We start from the raw sequence: 26,551 nt of genomic DNA, 5'->3' as shown, positions 1-26,551 counted from the left end.
AAGAAACACATCGACAACAATACAATAATAGTGGGGGAATTTAACATCCCCCTCACTGAAATGGACAGATCATCTAAGCAAAAGATCAACAAGGAAATAAAGACTTTAAGTTTTTTGGTTTGGGTTTTGGTTTTGACAGAGAGAGAGAGACAGCGAGAGAGGCAACACAAGCAGGGGGAGTGGGAGAGGGAGAAGCAGGCTCCCCGCGGAGCAGGGAGCCCGATGCAGGGCACGATCCCAGGACCCTGGGATCATGACCTGACCTGAAGGCAGACGCCTAACGACTGAGCCACCCAGGCGCCCCGGAAATAAAGACTTTAAATGACACACTGGACCAAATGGACTTCACAGATCTATTCAGAACATTCCATCCCAAAGCAAAAGAATACACATTCTTCTCTAGTGCCCATGGAACATTCTCCAGAACAGATCACATCCTAGGTCACAAATCAGGTCTCAACCGGTACCAAAACATTGGGATCATTCCCTGCACATTTTCAGACCACAATGCTTTGAAACTAGAACTCAATCACAAGAGGAAAGTCGGAAAGAACTCAAATACATGGAGGCTAAAGAGCATCCTACTAAAGAACGAATGGGTCAACCAGGAAATTAAAGAAGAATTAAAAAAATTCATGGAAACAAATGAAAATGAAAACACAACTATTCAAAATCTTTGGGATACAGCAAAGGCAGTCCTAAGAGGAAAGTATATAGCAATACAAACCTTTCTCAAGAAACAAGACTCAAATATACAACCTAACCCTACACTTAAAGGAGCTGGAGAAAGAACAGCAAATAAAGCCTAAACCCAGCAGGAGAAGAGAAATCATAAAGATCAGAGCAGAAATCAATGAAATAGAAACTAAAAGAACAGTAGAACAGGTCAATGAAACTAGGAGCTGGTTCTTTGAAAGAATTAACAAGATTGATAAACCCCTGGCCAGACTTATCAAAAAGAAAAGAGAAATGACCCAAATCAACAAAATCATGAATGAAAGAGGAGAGATCACAATCAACACCAAAGAAATACAAACAATTCAAAGAACATATTATGAGCAACTCTATGCCAGCAAATTAGATAATCTGGAAGAAATGGATGCATTCCTAGAGATGTATCAACTACCAAAACTGAACCAGGAAGAAATAGAAAACCTGAACAGACCTATAACCACTAAGGAAATTGATGCAGTAATCAAAAATCTCCCAAAAAACGAAAGCCCAGGGCCAGATGGCTTCCCAGGGGAATTCTACCAAACATTTAAAGAAGAATTAATACCTATTCTTCTGAAACTGTTCCAAAAAGTAGAAACGGAAGGAAAACTTCCAAACTCATTTTACGAGGCCAGCATTACCTTGATCCCAAAACCAGACAAAGACCCCATCAAAAAGGAGAATTACAGACCAATATCCCTGATGAACATGGATGCAAAAATTCTCACCAAAATACTAGCCAATAGGATACAACAGTACATTAAAAAGATTATTCACTACGACCAAGTGGGATTTATCCCTGGGCTGCAAGGTTGGTTCAACATCCACAAATCAATCAACGTGATACAATACATTAATAAAAGAAAGAACAAGAGCCATATGATCCTCTCAATAGATGCAGAAAAAGCATTTGACAAAGTACAGCATCCTTTCTTGATCAAAACTCTTCAGAGTATAGGGATAGAGGATACATACCTCAATATCATAAAAGCCATATATGAAAAACCCACAGCAAATATCATTCTCAATGGGGAAAAACTGAGAGCTTTCCCCCTAAGGTCAGGAACATGGCAGGGATGTCCACTATCACCACTGCTATTCAACATAGTATTAGAAGTCCTAGCCACAGCAATCAGACAACAAAAAGAAATAAAAGGCATCCAAATCAGCAAAGAAGAAGTCAAACTCTCACTCTTTGCAGATGATATGATACTTTATGTGGAACACCCAAAAGACTCCACACCAAAACTGCTAGAACTCATACAGGAATTCAGTCAAGTGGCAGGATATAAAATCAATGCACAGAAATCAGTGGCATTCCTATACACTAACAACAAGACAGAAGAAAGAGAAATGAAGGAGTTGATCCCATTTACAATTGCACCCAAAACCATAAGATACCTAGGAATAAATCTAACCAAAGAGGCAAAGAATCTGTACTCTGAAAACTATAAAATACTCATGAAGGAAATTGAGGAAGACACAAAGAAATGGAAAAACGTTCCATGCTCATGGATTGGAAGAACAAATATTGTGAAGATGTCAATGTTACCTAGAGCAATCTACACATTCAATGCAATCCCCATCAAAATACCATCTACTTTTTTCAAAGAAATGGAATAAATAATCCTAAAATTTGTATGGAACCAGAAAAGACTGCGAATAGCCAGAGGAATGTTGAAAAAGAAAAGCAAAGCTGGCGGCATCACAATTCCAGACTTCAAGCTCTATTACAAAGCTGTCATCATCAAGACAGTATGGTACTGGCACAAAAACAGACACATAGATCAATGGAACAGAATAGAGAGCCCAGAAATGGACCCTCCACTATGGTCAACTAATCTTCAACAAAGCAGGAAAGAATGTCCAATGGAAAAAAGACAGTCTCTTCAACAAATGGTGTTGGGAAACTTGGACAGCCACATGCAGAAGAATGAAATGACCATTTCCTTACACCACACACAAAAATAGACTCAAAATGGTTGAAAGACCTAAATGTGAGATAGGAGTCCACCAAAATCCTAAAGGAGAACACAGGCAACAACCTCTTCGACCTCAGCTGCAGCAACTTCTTCCTAGAAACATCACCAAAGGCAAGGGAAGCAAGGGCATAAATGAACTATTGGGACTTCATCAAGATAAAAAGCTTTTGCACAGCAAAAGAAACAGTCAACAAAACCAAAAGACAACTGACAGAATGAGAGAAGATATTTGCAAAGGACATATCAGATAAAGGGCTAGTATCCAAAATCTATAAAGAACTTCTCAAACTCAACACCCAAAGAACAAATGATCCAATCAAGAAATGGGCAGAAGACATGAACAGACATTTTTTCAAAGAAGACATCCAACTGGCCAACAGACACATGAAAAAATGCTCAACATCACTCGGCATCAGGGAAATCCAAATCAAAACCTCAATGAGATATCACCTCACACCAGTCAGAATGGCTAAAATTAACAAGTCAGGAAATGACGGATGTTGGCGGGGATGCAGAGAAAGGGGAACCCTCCTACACTGTTGGTGGGAATGCAAGCTGGTGCAGCCGCTCTGGAAAACAGTATGGAGGTTCATACTGTACAATCCAGCAATTGCACTACTGGGTATTTACCCCAAAGATACAAATGTAGGGATCTGAAGGGGTACATGCACCCCATGTTTATAGCAGCAATGTCCACAATAGCCAAACTGTGGAAAGAGCCAAGATGTCCATCGACAGATGAATGGATAAAGAAGATGTGGTGTATATATATACAATGGAATATTATGCAGCCATCAAAAGGAATAAGATCTTGCCATTTGCAAGGATGTGGATGGAACTGGAGGGTGTTATAAATATAAAAATAATAAAAATATAAATAAGTCAAAGAAAGACATGTATCATATGACCTCACTGATATGAGGAATTCTTAATCTGAGGAAACAAACTGAAGGTTGCTGGAGTGGTGGGGGGTGGCTGATAGACACTGGGGAGGGTATGTGCTATGGTGAGCACTGTGAATTGTGCAAGACTGTTGAATCACAGATCCGTACCTTTGAAACAAATAATACAATATATGTTTAAAAAAAAAAAGAAGAAGAAGAAGATAGCAGGAGAGGAAGAATGAAGGGGGGAAATCAGAGGGGGAGATGAACCATGAGAGATGATGGACTCTGAAAAACAAACTGAGGGTTCTAGAGGGGAGGGACATGGGAGGATGGGTTAGCCTGGTGATGGGTATTAAAGAGGGCACATTCTGCATGGAACACTGGGTGTTATACGCAATGAATCAAAAACTCGTGATGTAATGTATGGTGATTAACATAACAATACAAAAATTTAAAAAAATATATCATCTGGGGAAAAAAAAAAGCAAATCCCTTCTGCTGTGCACCTCTCTCCAGGACTAGGAAGAGTATCTTCCTCTTGTAATTCATCTGATTTTCACTCTCCATTGGATTATTCCCATTGGCATAAAAACTGGCTGTTATTTATTATTATGTTTTATTTTATTTTTAAAGATTTTATTCATTTATTTGAGAGAGAGAGAGTGAGCATGAGCAGAGGGAAAGGCAGAGGGAGAGGGACAAGCAGACTCCATGCTGAGCACAGAGCCCAATGTGGGGCTTGATCCCAGGACCCTAAAGTCATGACCTGGGCCGAAGTTAGATGCTTAACTGACTGACTCACACAGGTGCCCCTGTTATTATTTTAATAAACACTTCCTTTGACACTATTTTCTCTGTCAGCTACTATCCCATTTCTCTGTACTTCTTGAGGGCAAAATCCCTCATGAGTTGTCTAAACTCACTGTCTCAAATTCCTCTCCTCTCAATCTATCTAAACCTTCTCTAGTCAACTACATTTTCATAAAACTGTTGTTGTCAAAGTCCCCAATGATCTTAGTCAGTTTTCAACCCTCATCTAACTTGACCCTTCAGCAGCAGCATTTGACCCAGTGGATCACTCCCTCCTCCTTAACACACTTTCACTTGTTTCCCAGGTAACCACCACTCTCCTAGTTTTCTTCCCACCTCCCTGGGGGCACCTCCTCAGCTTCCCCTGCTGGTTATTTCTCTTCTCCTCAACCTGCTAAGAATAGAATGCCCCCAAAGCTTGGTCTTTAGTCTTCTCTTTCTTTTCCATACGTACCATTTCATAGCTTTAAATTTCACCTACGTACCTGTAACTCTCATTTGGTATCTCCAGCCTGAACTTTTTTCATGGCTTACTGCTCACGAGGCATCCCAAACATGACATGTCTGGATTGACCTCCTTACACACCACCACAAAACCCCACTCTGCCTACAAGCTTATTCATTTCAGCTAATGGCAACTACATGGTTCCAGTCCCTTTGTCCAAAAGCTTCAGTATCACCCTTGATGTTGATGTCTTTCTTTCTCTTATATCCCACATCTGGTTGGTTGGGAAAGCTTGTTGAAATTTTCAAAATATTTTCAGGTTCTGAACACTTCTCATCACTTCCAAGTTATAATCCTGACTCAAGTTATAATCATTTCTGGACTCGTTCAGTAGTTCTCAAACTTTGCTGCCCATTGGAATCACCCAAGGATCTTTAAAACCTGACTGGCTCCCACCACTTGATATTTTTATTTAATTGGTATGGGATGTGATCTGGGTGCTGGGATTTTTCACTACTCTCTAGGTGATTCTAATGTGCAGCCAAGTTTGGGAATCTGCAGCAAAGGTATGATAATAGCCACCTAACTGATCTCCCTTCTTCTGCCTGTCCCCACCTCCCGGTCTATTCCCAACACAGCAAATAGAGATAATTTTAAGTTATAAATCAGATCACATCTCACTAAAAACTCTCCAACAGCTTCCTACACCATTTAGAGTAAAAGCCAAAGGTTTTACAATGGCCTAAGAGGTCTTATATAAACTGCTCTGTCCTCCACCCCACCCCACCCCATCACTTCTCTATTACACATCCCTCACTAAGTGCTCCATCAATGCTCCTTACTTTCCGTGAACAACCAGGCATCCTCTCACCCCAGGACCTTTGCATTAACCATTCCTTTTACCTGAAATACTCTTCCCCCTGATATCTGCATATCAAACATTAACTCAAATATCACATTCTCAATAAGGCCTACCCTAACCTCATTTTAAAATTTACCACTGTACTACTCACTTGTTCTCTTCTGTGAGGCAAAAGAGTGATAGTGATAAAGTGGATGACAGTAACTTCAGATAAAGAAGAGTGGGAAATGAGCAGATTGGAGTAAAAATAGAGTTCTGTTTTGGACATGTTGTTTGAGATGCCCGAATCTAGACACCCAGATCTAACCAGATGTCAAATGGGGAAGAAGTTGGAGCTGTCCTATAAAAATGGGAGCAGATAGATGGTGTTTGAAGTTTTAATACTCTGGGGATCACCTTGGGAGAGACAAGGATGAGAAGTGAAGTCCGTGGTACACCAATATGTTGAAGTGAGATAGAGGTGGAGTCCACCAAAAGAGATGAGAAAAAAGGGAAGAAAAACCGAGTGTGGAGGGTCCTATCATGAAAGACTTTCAAGGAAGCTAACATGTCCATTGGTACCAGGATGACAATAAGGACAGACAAATACTCCTGAATTTGGTCTGATGGGAAGTCACAAAACTTGACCAGGACGGTTTCAGTGTCATGGTGGGTTCAAAGACTTGGGGTTGCCTCAATTCTAGTGGGAAGAAAGGGACTGGAAACAGCACCTATTCCTGTCTTTTTGTTAATGAGAGCAGTTCTAAATTTCTGGCCCATGAACAAAGATCACGGATGGGTTTCAGGAAGACGTTTTCCCAAGTCCTGCCTCCAAACTGCAAAACTTCATGCGTGTGCTAGTTTTTCTGGAGAGATCTCCAAAGCTTTCATGATGTTTATCGATAATTTGTGCCATTCATCTGAGACTAAGGTGATTAATTGGCGTCAAAGCCTGCACTTCAGATTGTTACTCGATTCCTGCATGGTTTCTTCCAGGTTCTGATTTAGTATCACACTAGGTGGCTGGTCCTCAGACTATCTCCCACTCGGGCGCGCCCTCGGCTCCTTATTTAGAGACCACCCACATCCACACTTCCATTTAGGCTTGCTAGCGTGGCCCCTATTCGTAAGCATTGTCCGGTCGCTCTACTATCCAGGTCGAGCCTTCTAACGCCCAACCTATCCTTTGCCTTCACACAATCCCATCCTACAGCCCTTAAACCCCAGGAAGGAACCTCCTCGGCGGCCCATTTTCCCCGCCTCCTGCACCTTCGCGAGTCGCCGCTGGGGAGCGGGTCAGGCCTCTGCGCTCGCCGTCTTCTGGGAACAGCTTTACGATACGTTGACCGTCATTTTACGACACGCTGGGGTTGCTTTGTGGCTGTCAACTTTCCCCGAGGTCCAAGTTGGTAGCTACCTTGTGTGTGGTAGCGGATACTACGGCCGCGGAGAAATGAAGCAGAAGCGGAAAGGTACGGAAGGGAGAGAGAGGAAGACGGGGCAAGCGGGGTGATAGGGAAGGGGCGAACACCTGGGCGGTGAGGTGCTGAACGCAGTTTTTCCCGCGGGAACCCTCTGCCTGAGCCAGTCGCCCTGCCGCCCTAGGGTCGGTCCGTGTGTCGGCTCCAGCCCCTTGCCTTCTCGTTTTACCTGTTGTGCTTTTTAAACCAGCCTGCCCTTTTCCCTTTTGGCAGTCACTTGGTGTCTTTTGTGTAGATGGCAGGAAAAGCTTTGTTCCAAGGTATGCTGTTCAAGGAGTTCATGTGGTCGGTCGATTCAAAGTGCTCTCGGGTCTCTTAATTTGCTAAAATTTGTTTTATGGTACATTTCACCTTTTTTTTTTTTTTTTTGAGATTTTCCTTTAAGATCTGGGTTTAAAAAAAAAGAAAAACTCTGAGTTCTTGGTTTTCTGTGGGACAGTTGTGTAGTTATTTTCGTTTATACTACCTCCTGAATTAGCATGGTGCAATTCCATCTTTTGTTTTCAACAGGATAGAGTCAGATTTGTAAGTATTTTCTTACAAGTTCTAAACTTATTTCTGTACACTCATGTGACAAGTCGGTCTAATCATGATTGATGGCTATGATAATAATAGCTACTATTTATTGAGCCTTTGCTAATAATTTTGAAATGGGTATCATTTCTACTGTGATGGAAAGTGGAATCTTTCCCGCGGGAGATTCAAAGAGTTAAGTAACTTACCCAGCCCAAAATTATACGTAGGAAGTGGAACTGATGGTCAGGCTCTCTGTGTGCACCCCCAAAACCACAATTTTTTTCTTTTAAATCTGTCTTTAGTCACTATGCCTCTGGGCATCCACTACCATTTCTTAGAACAATAGCTCCAAATGTCCAGGTTACTTTCAGTTGTCTTGTGGCATCACACTACATGCCCCCAGTTAGTCATCTTCTTCTGCATTGCTCTTCCTCAGACTATGAGGCCAGACAGCTTCCCACTCTTCACTTCATCTGTCACTAAGCCCTGCCTCTTGAAATAGTTTATTACTCATCATTTTGGCCATCATCCTCTTAATCCCCCTCCATCAATAACTAATATTTGAATACTACTTTGGCTTTCCTATACGTTATTTGAATTGATTCTTAGAATAGTCTTGTCAAATGTGTATGTTTTATCCCAATTTGGCAGGCAGGGAAATGGGAATACAAAAGTCTTTGATCTTCCCATTATCACACAGCCAGTAGGGGTTGGGAGCTAGGGATGGGAGCCTAATATCCAAGATTTTTACTTTTAAATCTTGTGGGAGTTTTACATTATTGCCTTTCAAGAGCCTTTTATTTAGTATCAAATTCTATGTATTCTTTTTACCTTCCGAATCATTTTTGTATCATTTTCTTATGTACTTTTTTTAAAACACTACTTTCATCTTTTTACTCCCAAACTTGAGAATATATTAGTCTCCACTCCATTTAAATGCCTTTGCCTAGTAGTCAGTGTATCCTATAATCTATTTTTTTATTGAACCTTGTTAGGCAACACTCCTTTACACAAAGATAGATAATTCCTATACCTGACATTGTTCCTTCTGGATTGTCCTCCGTTTCACTTGTCCACTCCTTTCCTTTCTTTAAAGTCCCCTGTGCCGTTTCCTCCATGAAGCCTTTTCTTACTAATTTGCTTCTCTAGTTATTTTTTTATACTCAAGAGCTGTATATGTGGTTTTCAAATCTTTATCTGTTTTTATTATCACCTGAATCCTCTTCTCCTCTCCAGATTATTACATAGAGCTTCAATATATTACAGATGCAAAAGCCAAGCTGCTTTGGTTTAATCAAGAAAGAGACCCTCCTTTTCCTTCCTCTCCTCCCTCTCCCTCTTCTTCCAGCACCATCACCAACCCTGCCTCTGTTACATGGTCCTTGAACCGCCTTTTTGGAACTCTGAATTACGTGGTTTCGAAAGCATTTAGCCTTTGATTATAGATGGACTTTTTTCCCTCAACATTGTGTGTGTTAACTTTGCTTCATTAAGTTAGAGGCAGCTTAGTACAGAGAAAAAAGCGTGGAACTTGTGGAGAAAACACCTGGATTTGAGTCGTAACTATTCCATTTACAATGGCATCTTAACTTCCCTTAATTTTTAACACCTGTAAAAGGGGCTAACACCATCTACCTTACAGTGTTGTGAGGTTTCAAATGAGATAAATAAAGGGGCTCCATTACTGCCAGGGCTTTCTTATCTATTCTTCTCCCTGATGACTCCATTGTCTCTGCACACTAGCGTTCTCTACAGGCTGGAAGTATGCTTGGTGTCAGTTCCCAAGCCATATCACTGGTGGGAGAATGGCATTTTTTGCCTTGAGGAAAGAGCTCAGATTGGCCTGACTTGGATAGGTGCCTGACCTTGAACCGATCTATTGTAATTGGGATGGAGTCATGTAAGAACATGTCAGTTTCTGCTTGTCACGTCAGCCTCAGTTGCCAGAAGGTCATGATGGTGGACAGACTATCTCTTAGATCCCTAGGCAAGTATAGAACCAACATTCTTTGTATTACAAAGGAGCATTGCATTGCTTTGTAATATTACGTCCGTGGATACCTGGATTTGAGTTTCAACTTTACCCCTTGGTGGCATTTTTGTGGGACAAGCAAATATTCCTAATCTATCTACTGCATTCTGAGAGATGAAATAATGCATCTAAATATCATTATAATTCTGGAGATAAAGGGAAGCTATTTTAACCACTTTGATGCTTTCTTGTGCAATTTGGGTCTTTCTCCTCATGTCTGTCTCTATTCTTTCCTGTATCTATCATTCTTACAATGTTTGTACTTCTAAAGTGAATTCTCCCCATATATAGATGAAGCAGGTTTGTTTTAATTAAGGATACAAAAGGTATGCTCAAACTGTAAACAGTGGAAGTTTGGTGTCTTGTAAACTTGAGCTGTTCATCTGAGATGATTGGAATAATTTTGGAAGAAAAAAAATAAATACAAAAAACTTTACCGGGTTATATGGTTTTTTACATTGTTAAATATTATTTTTCCAGGAGATCTCAGCCCTGCTGAGCTGATGATGCTGACTATAGGAGATGTCATTAAACAACTAATTGAAGCCCACGAACAGGGGAAAGACATTGATCTGAATAAGTAAGTTGATTTATAAAACAGAAGGCAGTCTTGCTCTTAGGTGGTAGATCTTTTTTTTTTTTAAAGATTTATTTATTTATTTATTTATTTGACAGAGAGAGAGAGACAGCGAGAGAGGGAACACAAGCAGGGGGAGTGGGAGAGGGAGAAGCAGGCTTCCTGCCGAGCAGGGAGCCCGATGTGGGACTCGATCCCAGGACCCTGGGATCATGACCTGAGCCGAAGGCAGACGCTTAACGACTGAGCCACCCAGGCGCCCTTAGGTGGTAGATCTTTTTATTGAAATTATCAATTGAAATTATCAAATATGACTTGTTTTCTATCTCACGTTTTATATTTTAATTGAGAACTTAGCTTTCTGCTCTGCCCTGTCACTCATTTATGGCAAAATTCTATCACAGCCTAAGAATACTAATAGCTTCTAATATTTATTGGGCGCTTACTATGTCCCAATCACTGTTAGTAGTGCATTGTATTAGTTCAGTTGGTCCTCTCAAAAACTGTGTGAGTTAGGTTCTTATATCACCCTCATTTGACAGTTGGGTATGAGACAGGAAGATTAGATAATTTGTCTAAAAGTAAAGAACTAGTAATTGGCAGAACTGGGATTTGGAATTAGATCATCTGTCTCAGAGCCCCTGTTATCTTCTTTGCTGTATCACTTCACATCCTTGTTCCCTTCCTCCTGTCTCAGGAAGCAGCAGCTCTTTTAGGAAAACCCTGCCTTTGGGGTCTTTGATCTAATCCAACCCTTTCCTACTTTATAGCTTTTTGACCTGTTCATCTGTTTCCTTTCCACAATCATGTTCAGTTTTGACTTTGCTACATCCTCAGTTAAGAGTAGTCTTTCATCTCTGCATCTTTTGTTTCCATTAGATTTTCACTAAGTAGATCTGCTCTAATGAAAAGATTTTCTCCCCACACCCAGTAGGTCATCAGTGATCTAAATCACCACAGCATGGCCTTTTTAAGACTGTTTCTTGTGCTTGAGATACTACAGTGTTTTATCACTTCCTTGGAATATTGTGCTTAATAAACTTTTGCTAAAGGAATAAATAAGTTACTTAACTATCCTTTCTTGACTGTGGAGTTATATTTTACTGATTTCTCTATCCTTTCTTTAGAAGTTGCTTTTCTGTCATTGTTGGCTATACCGCTAATTATACAAAAGTCTCTTATTTCTAGTGAGCATTTCTTCTTCTTGTATTTTTTGTCAGTCTCTTTAATTTAGCACATCTAAAGTTTACGCTAACATCTTCCTGAAAACAAGCCTCTATGCAGATGTCCTCTTTGCTTAATTGTATTAACCTTCACCCAGGCTTGAAACTCTAGGGGCGCCTCGGTGGCTCAGATGGTAAGCATCTGCCTTCGGCTCAGGTCATGATCCCATGGTCCTGGGATGGAGTTCCGCATCGGGCTCCCTGCTAGGTGGGGAGCCTGCTTCTCCCTCTGCCAATCTCTCTCTCTCTCTCTGATTTTCATGAATAAATAAATAAAGCATTAAAAAAAAAAAAAAAGAAACTCTGGTGTCCTCTTCATTAGTTCCAGTTAATATTTAAATTTTGCCTACTCTCTCTTCATTATGACTCTCACTTTCATTTCCACTACTAACTCCCTAATTCATCCCTTTTTGAACTTAATTCTAGACTACTGCAGTAGCTTATGCTTTCAGTCTATATTTCATGCTGGGTTAATTGTTCCTTGTTCTTGTCTTTTATCATGTCATTTCCCTGTACAGGAATTTTCAGTATGTCCCCAACATTTATGAAATTAAATGCAAATTCCTCAGCCCATTATGTAAGGCCTCTTGGTCTGGCTTCAACTTGCCCAACTTTTTAAATTTCTGTACCTTTACATTGAAAGTGTCCTGCTTTATATTAAGTCTACCCATATATCTTAAAATATGTGCATTCCTGTTTTTGTGTCTTCACATAAGCCAGCCTATTTGTTCTCAGTGTCATCTCCATGTTTTCACTGCCTGCCTGAAGCCAACTCTTTTCTGTGCCTATTTTCCATGACTGTCTCCCCAGCACCCATTGAGTCCCTCTCTTGAACTCTGGACACATTCATTATTGTATGTGTGTTTTATCACATATATTTTTATCACTTACACATTTATTTTTGTGAATGCCTATCTGAAAACATAGCAACATACAAACATAGAGCATGAAACAACTATGCCTTATACTTTCTGGCATACCAAGTACTTATACTCTTTACAAATCAGGTACTGAGTTAACATTTTTTGAAAATGATGCAGGGGCACCTGGGTGGCTCAGTCGTTAAGCATCTGCCTTCGGCTCAGGTCATGATCCCGGGGTTCTGGGATCGAGCCCCACATCGGGCTCCATGCTCAGCGGGAGGCCTGCTTCTCCCTCTCCCACTCCCCCTGCTTGTGTTCCCTCTCTCGCTGTGTCTCTCTCTGTCAAATAAATAAATAAAATATTTAAAATTTTTAAAAAGGGATGCAAATACGTCACAATATTTTTAGATGGATTAAAATGAGAAATTAAGGTGACTGTTAGGGTTTGCTAGCACCAAGAAACAAGAAACCAGTAAAATTATAGAGAAAAGCAAGGAATATTAGTTGGGTTGAAGGTTATTTTTAGGGATTAGGGATAAAGTTATAATCAGGAAGGGGTAAATGGATTTTCTGAAGTGCTGATGATATTGTATTCCTTGGAGTGTAGTAACACAAGTGTTTGCTTCATAAATTTTAAAGTATGTTTATATGTTTTATGTTCTGTTTTTTATGTATATATTATTTTATGTTAGAAAAAGTTTTAAAACACTTTAAAAATATATATACTTTATTTACTATTTGGTTCTGTACACCTTTCCTTCAAATTGTTTTTTGTTTGTTTGTCTGGTCTAAGACCATAGCTCACAACCAGGCATGATACCCCCCACCCACCCACCCAGGAGACATTTTTAGTTGTTAACAGTGGGAAGTGGGGTGCTGGTGAGTAGAGGCCGATGAAGCTGCTAAACATCCTACAGTGTAATAAACAGTCCCTTACAACAGAATTAATCCCAGATGCTATAGTGTTGAGGTTGAGAAAAGGGTAGAATGCTGTGAAGCTAGAGCAGTTTGTTAAATGAGACCTACCTTGTGTCACTGTCCTGGGACCTTCCCTGTAGTCATCTTGTTTTCTTTCTGGTACTCCAGAGTAAGAAGAAGTCATTGATATGTTTTCCTGATTTTCTTCTATTTTTCTGATACTCACAAATTTTAAAGCCACTGTTGTCACTGGGTGAAAAGATAGGGGAGTGACAGGAGTTGATGATGTTATTTGTAGGCCATTCTTTTGGTAGTATGCCTTGAAATATTATGATCTTGATAATGCTAGATGCTTTACTTCCAGGGTGAAAACCAGGACAGCTGCCAAATATGGCCTTTCAGCACAGCCCCGCCTGGTGGATATCATTGCCGCAGTCCCACCTCAGTATCGAAAGGTCTTAGTCCCCAAATTAAAGGCAAAACCCATCAGAACTGCCAGTGGGGTGAGTAATTTGATTCATGAAATATTGATTCCATATCTTTTCTGCCAGAAATCCTTGCGTCCATGTAACACCCAGATAGTGAGGTGGAAAAGGGGAATTCAGTTTAATAAAATCCATATATTATGATATGTGTTGCAGTAGAGACGTGCAGAATGAAAAACACTCGCTATGCTTAAAGGAGTAGATTATGTTTTAATGTCCTTAAAAGTATAAATTGAGGCTTCGTGACTATCTCAATGTGATAAATATTGTTGGCCATTTTAAGGTCATGGCTTTCAATACAATTGATACTTATAAAAGGTACTTTTACTTTTAAAAGATTTTGTTTATTTGAGAGAGACAGAGAGCACATGAGTAAGGGAAGAGGCAGAGGGAGGAGGAGAGAATCTCAGGCAGACTCTGCTGAGTGCAGAGCCTGAGGCTGGGCCCAATCTCATGACCCCAAGATCATGACCTGAGCTGAAATCATGAGTAGGACACTCAACCCAGGCACCCCTTGTACTTTTAAAAGGTAGTTAATGGTGGGCGCCTGGGTGGCTCAGATGGTTAAGCATCTGCCTTCGGCTCAGGTCATGATCTCGGGGTCCTGGGATCAAGTGCCGCATCGGGCTCCCTGCTCCTTGGGAGCCTGCTTTTCCCTCTGCCTTTCTCTCTCGCTCTGTCTCTCATGAATAAAAAAAAAAAAATCTTAAAAAAAAAAAAAAAAAGGTAGTTAATGGTACAAAGGCATTCTGTATGTGGTATTTGGGAAGCGACTGATGTAATGGGAAGCACTGTGGAAGTCCAGAGGACAAAGATGTCCCTGCAGTAAAAGAGACTAGGGAAAGCCCTAGAGAAAGCATGGCATTTGCTTGACATATAAATGGTGCCCATATAAGCAGAGAAGAGCAGGCTTGAAGAATAATGGGAGCAAGGACACAAGGAACTAAGGCACAGAAGTAGAGGTATTATAAGAGGTATGATGTGTGTAGGGTACAGTGAGTACCTCACACTGACTGGAGTTGATAATCCATTTGAGAAAGCAGCAGGACATTAGGTTAAAGAGTTAATTTGGGATCAGCTTGTAAAAGATCTTAAATGTCTGCAAAGAAGCTGGGTAATAGGAAACTGTTAAAGATATTTGAGGAGAGTGATATGAACAAACCAGATTTTCAGAAAATTAATTTGGATACAAGATGTAGAGTAGCTTGGAACCAAAAAGACCAGTTAGTGTACTCTTGGCTTGATCTAGGTGTAAAATATGTTAAGAACTGGAATTAGGGTAGGGGCTTTAGGATATAAAGGATGAGTGTGAAAGATAGGATTTGGACCCTCTTAAAACATGATACCCAGAATTGAATTGTGTGTTTCTGATATGACCATAGAAATTCAATCTCTTATTTGGATGGGAGTAGAAAACTTGGTAATTACAGTTTATGTTGACTTGTTTAGTGGCCATATCTCCTGGATCATATTTCATTAGTGACTAATTAAACCCTAAAACTTTTATACACAATGAATCACTAATTCTGGTCTCTTCTCTCTGTACTTAAGAGTTTTTGTTTTATTTATTTGTACCTAGTGTAAAGGGTTCTTTAAGAGAAATTAATACAGTTGAACAACATGGGTTTGAACTGCATGGGTCCACTTACAGGCAGATTTTTTCCCATAAGTACAGTACTATAGATGTATTTTCTTTATGATTGTCCTGATACTTCTTTTTGTCTAGATTACTTTATTGTAAGAATACAGTATGCAATACCTATAGCATACAAAATATGTATTAATTGATGGTTTCTGTTGCCAGTAAGGCTTCTGATCAACAGTAGACTATGAAAATAATTAAGTTTCTGGGGAGTCAAAAGTTATATGCAGTTACTCAACTGAGTTGAGGGGTTGTCACCCCTAACCCGTGCTTTGTTCAAAGGTCAGCCATAGTTTCAAACCCCTCACCTTCCATATTTCCCCTCAGGGCAAGCACTTTTAACTCTTAGCTGATTTCTTGGCATTTGCTTCTATATCCCCAAATAACACACTCTATAGATAAGTCTTGAATTTTTAGTTTTGAGCATTATGTATGAGCTTGCTGCTATGGAAGACAAAGACTTATCAACCTTTCCTTAACCTGACTAATAAGCCTGGCTTCCATGACACCATTCTCTCTCCTCCTCCTCCTACCTCTAGTTACTTCTTTTCTTTCTTTGAGGTCTGTTCTTGTTCTGCTTGCCTCTAAAAATTGATGTTTTCTGTTGTCCTGGGTCCACTGTTCTTAGTACTGTACATGCCTTCTTTGGTGATCTCATCTATTGACATTTCTAAGTATTGTTATATGCTGACTTCCAGCTCTGACCACTCCTCAAGCTTCAGGCTTTTGTCAAAGTGCCTGTTAAACAACTCTCTCTTTTTTTTTTTTTTTAAAGATTTTATTTATTTATTTGAGAGAGAGAGAATGAAAGACAGAAAGCATGAGAGGGAGGAGGGTCAGAGGGAGAAGCAGACTCCCCGCTGAGCAGGGAGCCCGATGTGGGACTCGATCCCGGGACTCCTGGATTGTGACCTGAGCCAAAGGCAGTCGCTTAACCAACTGAGCCACCCAGGCGCCCCTAAACAACTCTCTTTTGACTGCCTATATACTCTCAAGTATAATATAACTAAAACTAACCTCAAACTTGCTCATTCATCTTTCTTCTCCATCCTAGTTCATGGTGCCTCTATCCACTCAGTTTCCAAAAGATGTGAAATGCATTGTCCATTCCTACCACCACTGGTAGGGATATTCTGGCCTTTATTATTTCTTTTTAGACTATTTCAGTTATTTCCTAACTAGTCTACTTTTTCTTACCTGCACCAAATCCATGTTTGCCAATATCACCAGAGTGAACTATTAAAAATATCAGAAGTACAGGGAGAGGTTGGAAGATGGCAGAGTAAGAGGACCCTAGGCTCACCTCATCCTACAAATACAACTAGATAACTATCAGATCATCCTAAATACCCCAGAAATTGACCTGAAGAATTGCAGAACAAACTACACAACTAAAAGTAGAGAAGAGCCCACACTGAAGAAGGTGGTAAGTGCAGAGATGCAGTTTGGGAAAGAAAGAGATCATGGCTGCTGTGGTGGGGAGAGAGCCACAGTGGCAGAGAAGGGTGAGAGACAGACTAATAACTGTCACACCAGGGAACCCACAGGGAAAATGAATTCCCATAGCAATTGGCTTGGCAAGTGAGAGGGGCTGAATTTTGGGAGTTTTTGCAACCAGCGGACTTAAAGACTGGAATTTTAAAGGTCAGTGGGCTTGGCTGGGATAGAGCCCAGAGGGCATTGCACTGCTCTTAGAAGCTAGGCAAACAACCCATGACATACAGTGTGGAAACAGCAATCTGAAGAGCACCTGGGGGACACAGTACAGAGGTTATTTGCTCACCTCAGAGCACATCCCAGAGAAGCAGAGATCAAGGAGAGACCCCTCCAGGAACACAGAACTGACGGGCACCATTTCCCTCACCCATCCCTCGGCGTGAGCACAGGGCCACCTGTGGGAATCAGTGCAGCACCCACACTTGCTACCTAACTTGCTTATACCAAGCCCCACTTCAAGTGCCTTTACTCCTGTGGAACTGCCCTTCCCCGACACACTTGTCTCAGTCCCAGGTTGGCGAGTCCCTTCCCCCTGAAGACCGGCCCAAACTCCTGCTTATACTGTGTCTCCTGACTCAGAAGTTTTGTGGAGCCCCTGTTCAGACAGCAGTGGTGACAGGTCTCATTCACAAGCAGACCAGAGCACGCCTAGTTAAAATGCACTACATTCAGGTCAGGGGCCAAGTACTGCTCACAAAAGGCAAAGATAGCCTCTGAAGATGACTGGCCTAAAGGATATAACAGGATAAAAAGCACAGCACATGCAGCACACATTGGTGACATTCCCAGAAGCGCCAGGCCCTGGGGAACTGGGGACAGTACACAGCAGGGCAGTACAGGACTTCATAAGGCCATTACCCTCAAGAACGGGAGATGTAGCTGACTTTCCTAACACAGAGAAATAGACACAGAGACAAAATGTGAAGACAGAGAAACTTATTGCAAATGAAAGGAAAGAAAAAAACAAAAGAAAAGGAAAGACAAGAAGGGAGGGAGGGAGAAAGAAAAAAGAAAAAGATAAGAGCACAGCCAGAGATCTAAGCAAAGGAGATATAAGTAACATGCCTTATGGGGACTTAAAGCAATGATCATAAGGATACTCACTGGACTTGAGAAAAGAGTAGAAGACATGAGTAAAGTACTTAATACAGAGATAAGGAATAACATAGCAGAGATAAGGAATAACATAGCAGAGATAAAGGGCTTAATAAATGAAATGAGAAACATACTTGATGGAATGAATAGCAGGATGGAAGAAGCAGAGGAGCGAATTAATGACCTAAAAACAATGTAATGGAAAATAAGCTGAACAAAAGAGAGAAAAAAGAATTATGCAAAATTGGAATTGATATAGGGAACTCAGTGGCTCCATCAAATGTAAGAACCTTCATATTATAGGTGTCCCAGAAGAGGAAGAGAAATCAAAGGGGGAGGAGAATTTATTTGAGGAAATAATAGCTGAAAACTTACCTAGTTTAGGGAAGGAAACAGATATTCACACCCAGGAGGCACAGTGAATGACCAATAAAAGCAACAAAAGCAGATTCACACCAAGACATAGTGTAATTAAAATGGCAAAAAGTAGTGATTTAAAAAAAAAACCCAAAAACATATCTTAAAAGCAGCAAGAGCAGACAGTTACATACCAAGGGAAAGCCCCATAAGGTTATCAGCAGAAACCTTGCAAGCCAGAAGAGAGTGGCATAATATATTCAAAGTGCTGAATAGGAAAAATTCAGTCAAGAATACTCTATCCAGGGGCGCTTGGGAGGCTCAGTCGTTAAGTGTCTGCCTTCAGCTCAGGTCATGATCCCAGGGTCCTGGGATCGAGCCCTGCCTCAGGCTCCCTGCTAGTCGGGAAGCCTGCTTCTCCCTCCCCCACTGCCCCTGCTTGTGTTCTTTCTCTCGTTGTGTCTCTCTCTGTCAAATAAATAAAATCTTAAAAAAAAAAAAAAAAAAGAATATCCAGCAAGGCTATCATTTAGAATAGAAGGGGCGATAAAAGAGTTTCCCAGACAGGGGTGCCTGGGTGGCTCAGTTGGTTAAGTGACTGCCTTGGGCTCAGGTCATGACCCTAGAGTCCTAGGATCGAGTCCTGCATTGGGCTCCCAGCTCAGCAGGGAGTCTGCTTCTCCCTCTGACCCCCTCTGCTCTCATGCTCTCTCTCTCTCTCTCTCAAATAAATAAATCTTTAAAAAAAAAAGTTTTCCAGACAAACAAAAACTAAAGGAGTTCATGACCACTAAAACCAGCCCCACAAGAAATATTAAGGAGGACTCTTGAAGTGGAACAAAGATCAAAAGTGACAGTATGAAGATAGGAAACACAAAAGCAGTAAAAATGAATATTTATGTAAAGGATGAGTTAAGAAACTCACAAAATAAAAGGATATAAAATATAGCACCATATACCTAAAACATGGGGAGGAGAGGAGTAAAGAATGGGTTCAAACTTAACCATCAACTTAATATAGACTGCCATATGCAGATGTTATATACAAACCTAATGGTAACCACAAATCAAAAACTAATAGATATGTAAAGAATAAAGAGAAAGGAATCCAAATACATCACTAAAGAAAATTAGCAAACCATGAAAGAGAGAAAGAGAAGAAAGGATCAGAGAAAAACGTCAGAAACAACCACAAAACAAGGAATAAAATGGTAATAAATACATATCTTTCAATAATGACTTTGAATATAAGTGGACTAAATGCTCCAAAAGACATAGGGTGACAGAATGAATTAAAAAACAAGACCAACCTATATGCTGCTTACAGGAAATTCATTTTAGACCCAATGACACCTGCAGACTGAAAGTGAGGAGATGGAGAAACATCTCTCATGCAAATGTATATCAAAAGAAATCTGGGGTAGTGATACTTACATTGGACAAAATAGACTTTAAAGCAAAGACTGTATGTAATAGACAAAGAAGGACACTATATAATAATAAAGGGGACAATCCAACAAGAAGATATAACAATTGTAAATATTTATGCACCCAACATGGGAGCACCCAAATATATTAAATAGTTAATAACAAACATAAAAGACGAATCCATAGTAATACAATAATGGTAGAGGGCTTTACCAGCCCACTAACATTGATGGACAGATCATCCAACCAGAAACAAGGAAACAGCTTTGAATGACACATTGGACTAGATGGATTTAACAGATATTCAGAACGTTCCATCCTAAAATAGCAGAATACACATTCTTTTCAAATGTACGTGGAGCATTCTCCAGAATAGATCACATATTAGGCCACAAAACAAGCCTCAACAAATTCAAGAAGATTGTAGTCATACCATGCATCTTTTCTGACCATAACACTATGAAACTAGAAAGGAACCACAAGAAAAAATATGGAAAGGCTACAAATACATGAAGGCTAAATAACATGCTACTAAACAATGAATGGATCAATCAGGAAATAAAAGAAAAAATTAAAAAGTACCTGGACACAAATAAAAATGAAAACACAACAATCCAAAATCTTGTGATGCACCAAAAGTGGTTCTAAGTGGGAAGTTTATAACTATACAGATCTACCTCAAGAAGCAAGAAAAATCTCAAATTAACAACCTACTCTTACACCTAAAGGAGCTAAAAAAAAAAGAACAAATGAAAGCTAGAAGTAGAAGGAAGGAAATAATAAAGATTAGAGCAGAAATAAATGATATAGAAACTAAGAAAATAGTAGAACAGATCAGTGAAACCAGGAGCTGGTTCTTTGGAAAAAGATCAATAAAATTGATAAATGTCTAGCCAGACTTACCAAGAAGAAAACAAAAGAAAGGACCCAAAATCACAAATAAGAGAGGAGAAATAACAACCAACACCATAGAAATACAATTATAAGAGAATATTATGAAAAACTGTATGCCAACAAATTAACAGCCCACAAGAAATAAATTCCTAGAAACATGTAAACTACCAAAACTGAAACAGGAAGAAATGAAAAATTTGAAGAGACTGATTACCAACAAAGAAATTGACTCAGTTATCAAAAAACTACCAACAAACAAAAGCCCAGGACTGGATGGCTTCACGGGCAGATTTTACCAAACATTTAAAGAAGAGTTAATGCCTATTTCTCTCCAACTATTCCAAAAAATAGTAAGGAAAACTTCCAAATTCATTCTATTAGGGCTTCTTTACCCTGATACCAAAACCAGCTAAAGATACCACTAAAAAAGAGAACTACAGGCCAATATTCCTGATGAACATAGATGCAAAAATCTTCAACAAAATACTAGCAAACTGAATCCAGCAATACATTTTAAAAAAAAAAAATCATTCCTCACAATTAAGTGGGATTTATTCCTGGATTTCAAGGGTGATTCAGTATTCACAGATCAATCAACACCATACATCACATCAATAAGAAAAGGAAAAACTCTCAGTTTTTCCCCATTGAGAATGATATTCGCTGTAGGTTTTTCATAGATGGCTTTTATGATATTGAGGTATGTAACCTCTATGCCTATACTCTGAAGAGTTTTGATCAAGAAAGGATGCTGTACTTTGTCTAATGCTTTTTCTGCATCTATTGAGAGGATCATATGGTTCTTGTTCTTTCTTTTGTTAATGTATTGTATCATGTTGATTGATTTGTGGATGTTGAACCAACCTTGCAGCCCAGGGATAAATCCCACTTGGTCGTGGTGAATAATCTTTTTAATGTACTGTTGTATCCTATTGGCTAGTATTTTGGTGAGAATTTTTGCATCCATGTTCATCAGGGATATTGGTCTGTAATTCTCCTTTTTGATGGGGTCTTTGTCTGGTTTTGGGATCAAGGTAATGGTGGTGTCATAAAATGAGTTTGGAAGCTTTCCTTCCATTTCTACTTTTTGGAACAGTTTCAGAAGAATAGGTATTAATTCTTCTTTAAATGTTTGGTAGAATTCCCCTGGGAAGCCGTCTGGCCCTGGGCTTTCGTTTTTTGGGAGATTTTTGATTACTGCATCAATTTCCTTAGTGGTTATAGGTCTGTTCAGGTTTTCTATTTCTTCCTGGTTCAGTTTTGGTAGTTGATACATCTCTAGGAATGCATCCATTTCTTCCAGATTATCTAATTTGCTGGCATAGAGTTGCTCATAATATGTTCTTTGAATTGTTTGTATTTCTTTGGTGTTGATTGTGATCTCTCCTCTTTCAGTCATGATTTTGTTGATTTGGGTCATTTCTCTTTTCTTTTTGATAAGTCTGGCCAGGGGTTTATCAATCTTGTTAATTCTTTCAAAGAACCAGCTCCTACTTTCGTTGACCTGTTCTACTGTTCTTTTAGTTTCTATTTCATTGATTTCTGCTCTGATCTTTATTATTTCTCTTCTGCTGGGTTTAGGCTTTATTTGCTGTTCTTTCTCCAGCTCCTTTAGGTGTAGGGTTAGGTTGTGTACCTGAGACCTTTCTTGTTTCTTGAGAAAGGCTTGTATTGTTATATACTTTCCTCTTAGGACTGCGTTTGCTGCATCCCAAAGATTTTGAACAGTTGTGTTTTCATTTTCATTGGTTTCCATGAATTTTTTTAATTCTTCTTTAATTTCCTGGTTGACCCATTCGTTCTTTAGTAGGATGCTCTTTAGCCTCCATGTATTTGAGTTCTTTCCGACTTTCCTCTTGTGATTGAGTTCTAGTTTCAAAGCATTGTGGTCTGAAAATAGGCAGGGGATGATCCCAATGTTTTGGTACTGGTTGAGACCTGATTTATGACCTAGGATGTGATCTATTCTGGAGAATGTTCCATGGGCACTAGAGAAGAATGTGTATTCCGTTGCTTTGGGATGGAATGTTCTGAATATGTCTGTGAAGTCCATTTGGTCCAGTGTGTCATTTAAAGCCTTTATTTCCTTGTTGATCTTTTGCTTAGACGATCTGTCCATTTCAGTGAAGGGGGTGTTAAAGTCCCCCACTATTATTGTATTGTTGTCAATGTGTTTCTTTGCTTTTGTTATTAATTGCCTTATATAATTGGCTGCTCCCATGTTAGGGGCATAGATATTTACAATTGTTAGATCTTCTTGTTGGATAGACCCTTTAAGTAGGATATAGTGTCCTTCCTCATCTCTTATTACAGTCTTGGGTTTAAAATCTAATTTGTAGGGGCGCCTGGGTGGCTCAGTTGGTTAAGCGACTGCCTTCAGCTCAGGTCATGATCCTGGAGTCCCTGGATCGAGTCCCGCATCTGGCTCCCTGCTCGGCAGGGAGCCTGCTTCTCCCTCTGACCCTCCCCCCTCTCATGTGCGCTCTCTCTCTCATTCTCTCTGTCTCAAATAAATAAATAAAATCTTTAAAAAAAAAAAAACTAATTTGTCTGATATAAGGATTGACACACCAGCTTTCTTTTGGTATCCATTAGCATGGTAAATGGTTTTCCACCCCCTTACTTTCATTTACATTCAGGGTAACTATTGAAAGATATGAATTTAGTGCCATTGTATTGCCTGTAAGGTGACTGTTGCTGTATATTGTCTGTGTTCCTCTCTGGTCTATGTTGCTTTTAGGGTCTCTCTTTGCTTAGAGGACCCCTTTCAAGATTTCTTGTAGGGCTGGTTTCGTGTTTGCAAATTCCTTTAGTTTTTATTTGTCCTGGAAGCTTTTTATCTCTCCTTCTATTTCAATGACAGCCTAGCTGGATATAGTATTCTTGGCTGCGTATTTTTCTCATTTAGTGCTGTGAATATATCCTGCCAGTCCTTTCTGGCCTGCCAGGTCTCTGTGGATAGGTCTGTTGCCAGTCTAATGTTTCTACCATTGTAGGTTACATATCTCTTCTCCCGAGCTGCTTTCAGGATTTTCTCTTTATCTCTGAGACTCGTAAGTTTTACTATTAGATGTCGGGGTGTTGACCTATTTTTATTGATTTTGAGAGGGGTTCTCTGTGCTTCCTGGATTTTGATGCCTGTTTCCTTCCCCAAATTAGGGAAGTTCTCTGCTATAATTTGCTCCATTAAACCTTCTGCCCCTCTCTCTCTTTCTTCTTCTGGGATCCCAATTATTCTAATGTTTCATCTATGGTATCGCTTATCTCTCGAATTCTGCCCTCGTGATCCAGTAGTTGTTTATCTCTCTTTTTCTCAGCTTCTTTATTTTCCATCATTTGGTCTTCTATATCACTGATTCTCTCTTCTGCCTCATTTATCCTAGCAGTTAACACCCCCATATTTGATTGCACCTCATTAATAGCCTTTTTGATTTCGACTTGGTTAGATTTTAGTTCTTTTACTTCTCCAGAAAGGGTTTCTCTAATAACTTCCATGTTTTTTTCAAGCCCAGCTAGTATCTTTAAAGTGATGATTCTGAACTCTAGATCCGACATCGTACTAATGTCCGTATTGAGTAGGTCCCTGGCAGTCAGTACTACTTCTTGTTCTTTTTGTTGAGGTGATTTTTTCTGTCTTGTCATTTTGTCCAGAGGAGAACAGATTAATAAGAGAACAAAATGCTAACAGGGTAATAACATCCCCAGAAAATATACTCTAAACAAATCAGAAAAGACCTGAAGCAGTGGGAAAAGAAATGGAAAGAGAGAAAAAAGGAAAAAGAAAAAAAGAGAAAGATAAAGATAAAAACAAACAAAAACTGAACCAAAAAAAAAAAACAGAATATGATCAAATATCATCAGGCTGGTATATACATCAATGCCACACACTAGATTTTGGGTGTATTTTGGTCTGTTAGAAGAAAGTGCCTCCCAAAATTTTAAAGAAAGAAAAACTTATATATGTACAAAAATAAGGGTTGATATGATGAAGGGATGGAATATGACTGTAAAGATGGAAATTATAAAAAATTTTATAAAAGGAATTGATAAGAAGTTGTTTGAAAAAAGAAGGAAGAGGATTTAAAGAAAAGAAAAGAAAAAGGAGATAATGTGATCAGGCAGGGGAGTAGGAAAAAACCATACACTAGAGATTTAGGGTATATTTTAATCTGTTAGAAGAAACTATCTCAAAGTTTTAAAGAGAGAACAACTTATGTATATATGCCAAAAATATGGGTAACTACCATGAATGAATAGAATAGGACTCTAAAAATGAAAAATAAAAAATTTTTTTTAAAAAAGGGATTGATAAGATGTTGGTTGAAAAAGGGAAAAAGAAAAATTCAAAAAAAAAAAGACAGTTAAAAAAAAATTAACTTTGAAAGACTAAAGAATCATGGTAAAAAACCCATGGATTCTATGTGCAGTATTCCCCTAGCGCTGGAGTTCTGCCGTTCTCATTGATCGGTAAACTTGGTCTTGGCTGGCTGTTCTCGCTGATCTTCTGGGGGAGGGGCCTGTTGCCCTGGTTCCCAAATGTCTTTGCCGGAGGCGGAATTGCCCCGCCCTTGCCCGGTTGGGGCTAAGTCATCTGCTCGGGTTTGCTCTCCGGAGCTTTTGTTCCCTGCAAGCTTTCCGTACAGCTTTGGAGGCAGAGAGTGAAAATGGCGGCCTCCCAATTTCCGCCTCGGAGGAGCCGAGACCTCGGGGCCCCACTCCTCAGTGCGACCCCAGAGAAAAGCCGTCACTCACTCCCGTCTCCCCCGTCTCCGGCCTCACTCCGTGCTCAGGCAGCCTGTGACCCCGCGTTTCTATCTCTGGTACCCGACCCCATGTGGAGTCTCCAAACCCCGCAGATCCCTGCGGTGCGCTCCCGCGCCTCTCCTCCCGGGGGAAGAAGGGGAGTCTCCCCGGATCCGCCGCTTGTTGGGTCCTTGCTGGAGGAGCAATGGCCCGACTGTGCCACGGATCACGGTTTATGGCAACCCCGAGCTGAGAGCCCGCGCCTGGGCTCCGTCTCTGCAGCCGGCTTCCCCGCTCCGATACCTGGGAGCTCTGCCGCACTCAGGCACCCCCGGTCTTTCTGTGACCCGGAGGGTCCTGAGACCACACTGTCCCACGAGGGTTCCACCCCCCGCTTAGCCACTGGAGCGACGTCCCTCAGTGGAGCCGACTTCTAAAAGTTCTGATTTTGTGCTCCGCGGCTCTATCACTTGCCAGAAGCGGCTGATGGAGGCCCCTCCCCCGCCATCTATCCTCCTGAATATCGCCTCAGATTCACTTCTCCGCACATCCTACCTTCCAGAAAGTGGTTGCTTTTCTGTTCAGAGAGTTGTTGCTCTTCTTTTCTTCGATCTCCTGTTGAGTTTGTAGGTGTTCAGAATGGTTTGATCCCCATCCAGCTGAATTCCTAAGACCAGAGGAAATCCAGGTCTCCTACTCCTCCGCCATCTTGCTCCACCCCCTCCTCAGGCACCCCAATCTTAATGCTTTTATTCCTGCTGTTACTCTGGTGGTGCTTTGTAGTTGTATTTTTCTTTTTGTTTTGTTTTGTTTTACAGAGCAGTTTTAGGTTTATCTAAAAATTGAGCAGAAAGTACACAGGGTTCCCCTATACTTCCTTTCCTCCCTCCCCAGGTTGCCCTGGGCATTGGTTTGGCACATTTGTTATAATTGATGAACCAATATTGCTACCTTATTACTGAGTGAAGCCCATAGTTTATATTGGGGCCACTTACAGTAGTGTGTATTTTGTGGGTTTTACCAATGCATAATGTCGTGTATCCACCATTTCAGAATCATGTGGAATAGTTTCCTTCCCTGAAACTGCCGTATTCATCCTTTCCTTTGCTCCAAACTTCTGG

The 26,551-nt window shown here is 40.3% G+C and overlaps 1 protein-coding gene across 4 annotated transcripts in view; it reads left to right on the top strand.

Annotated features, from left to right (window-relative positions):
- Positions 1–7,039: 7,039 nt before the first annotated feature.
- The window catches only part of ELP3 (elongator acetyltransferase complex subunit 3), a 101,262-nt gene continuing 81,750 nt past the window's right edge, over positions 7,040–26,551 (top strand). For 2 of the 4 annotated variants that reach the window (XM_045880076.3, XM_064585339.1), the window contains exons 1-3: positions 7,040–7,151; positions 10,189–10,288; positions 13,654–13,792. In XM_045880076.3, coding sequence (XP_045736032.1) covers positions 7,133–7,151; positions 10,189–10,288; positions 13,654–13,792 — 258 coding nt within the window. In that variant the 5' untranslated portion in view covers positions 7,040–7,132. The remainder of the gene's footprint in view (positions 7,152–10,188; positions 10,289–13,653; positions 13,793–26,551) is intronic. The other 2 variants (XM_045880075.3, XM_064585341.1) reach the window with 2 other exon arrangements.

The sequence above is a fragment of the Mirounga angustirostris genome, unplaced genomic scaffold (assembly GCF_029215605.1).
Source record: "Mirounga angustirostris isolate CCGP_5_RB_7025 unplaced genomic scaffold, mMirAng1.0.hap1 SCAF_2, whole genome shotgun sequence".
Classification (NCBI taxonomy): Eukaryota; Metazoa; Chordata; class Mammalia; order Carnivora; family Phocidae; genus Mirounga; species Mirounga angustirostris.
Note: the sequence above shows the minus strand (reverse complement) of the source record. Positions and strands in the feature narration are given on the sequence as shown.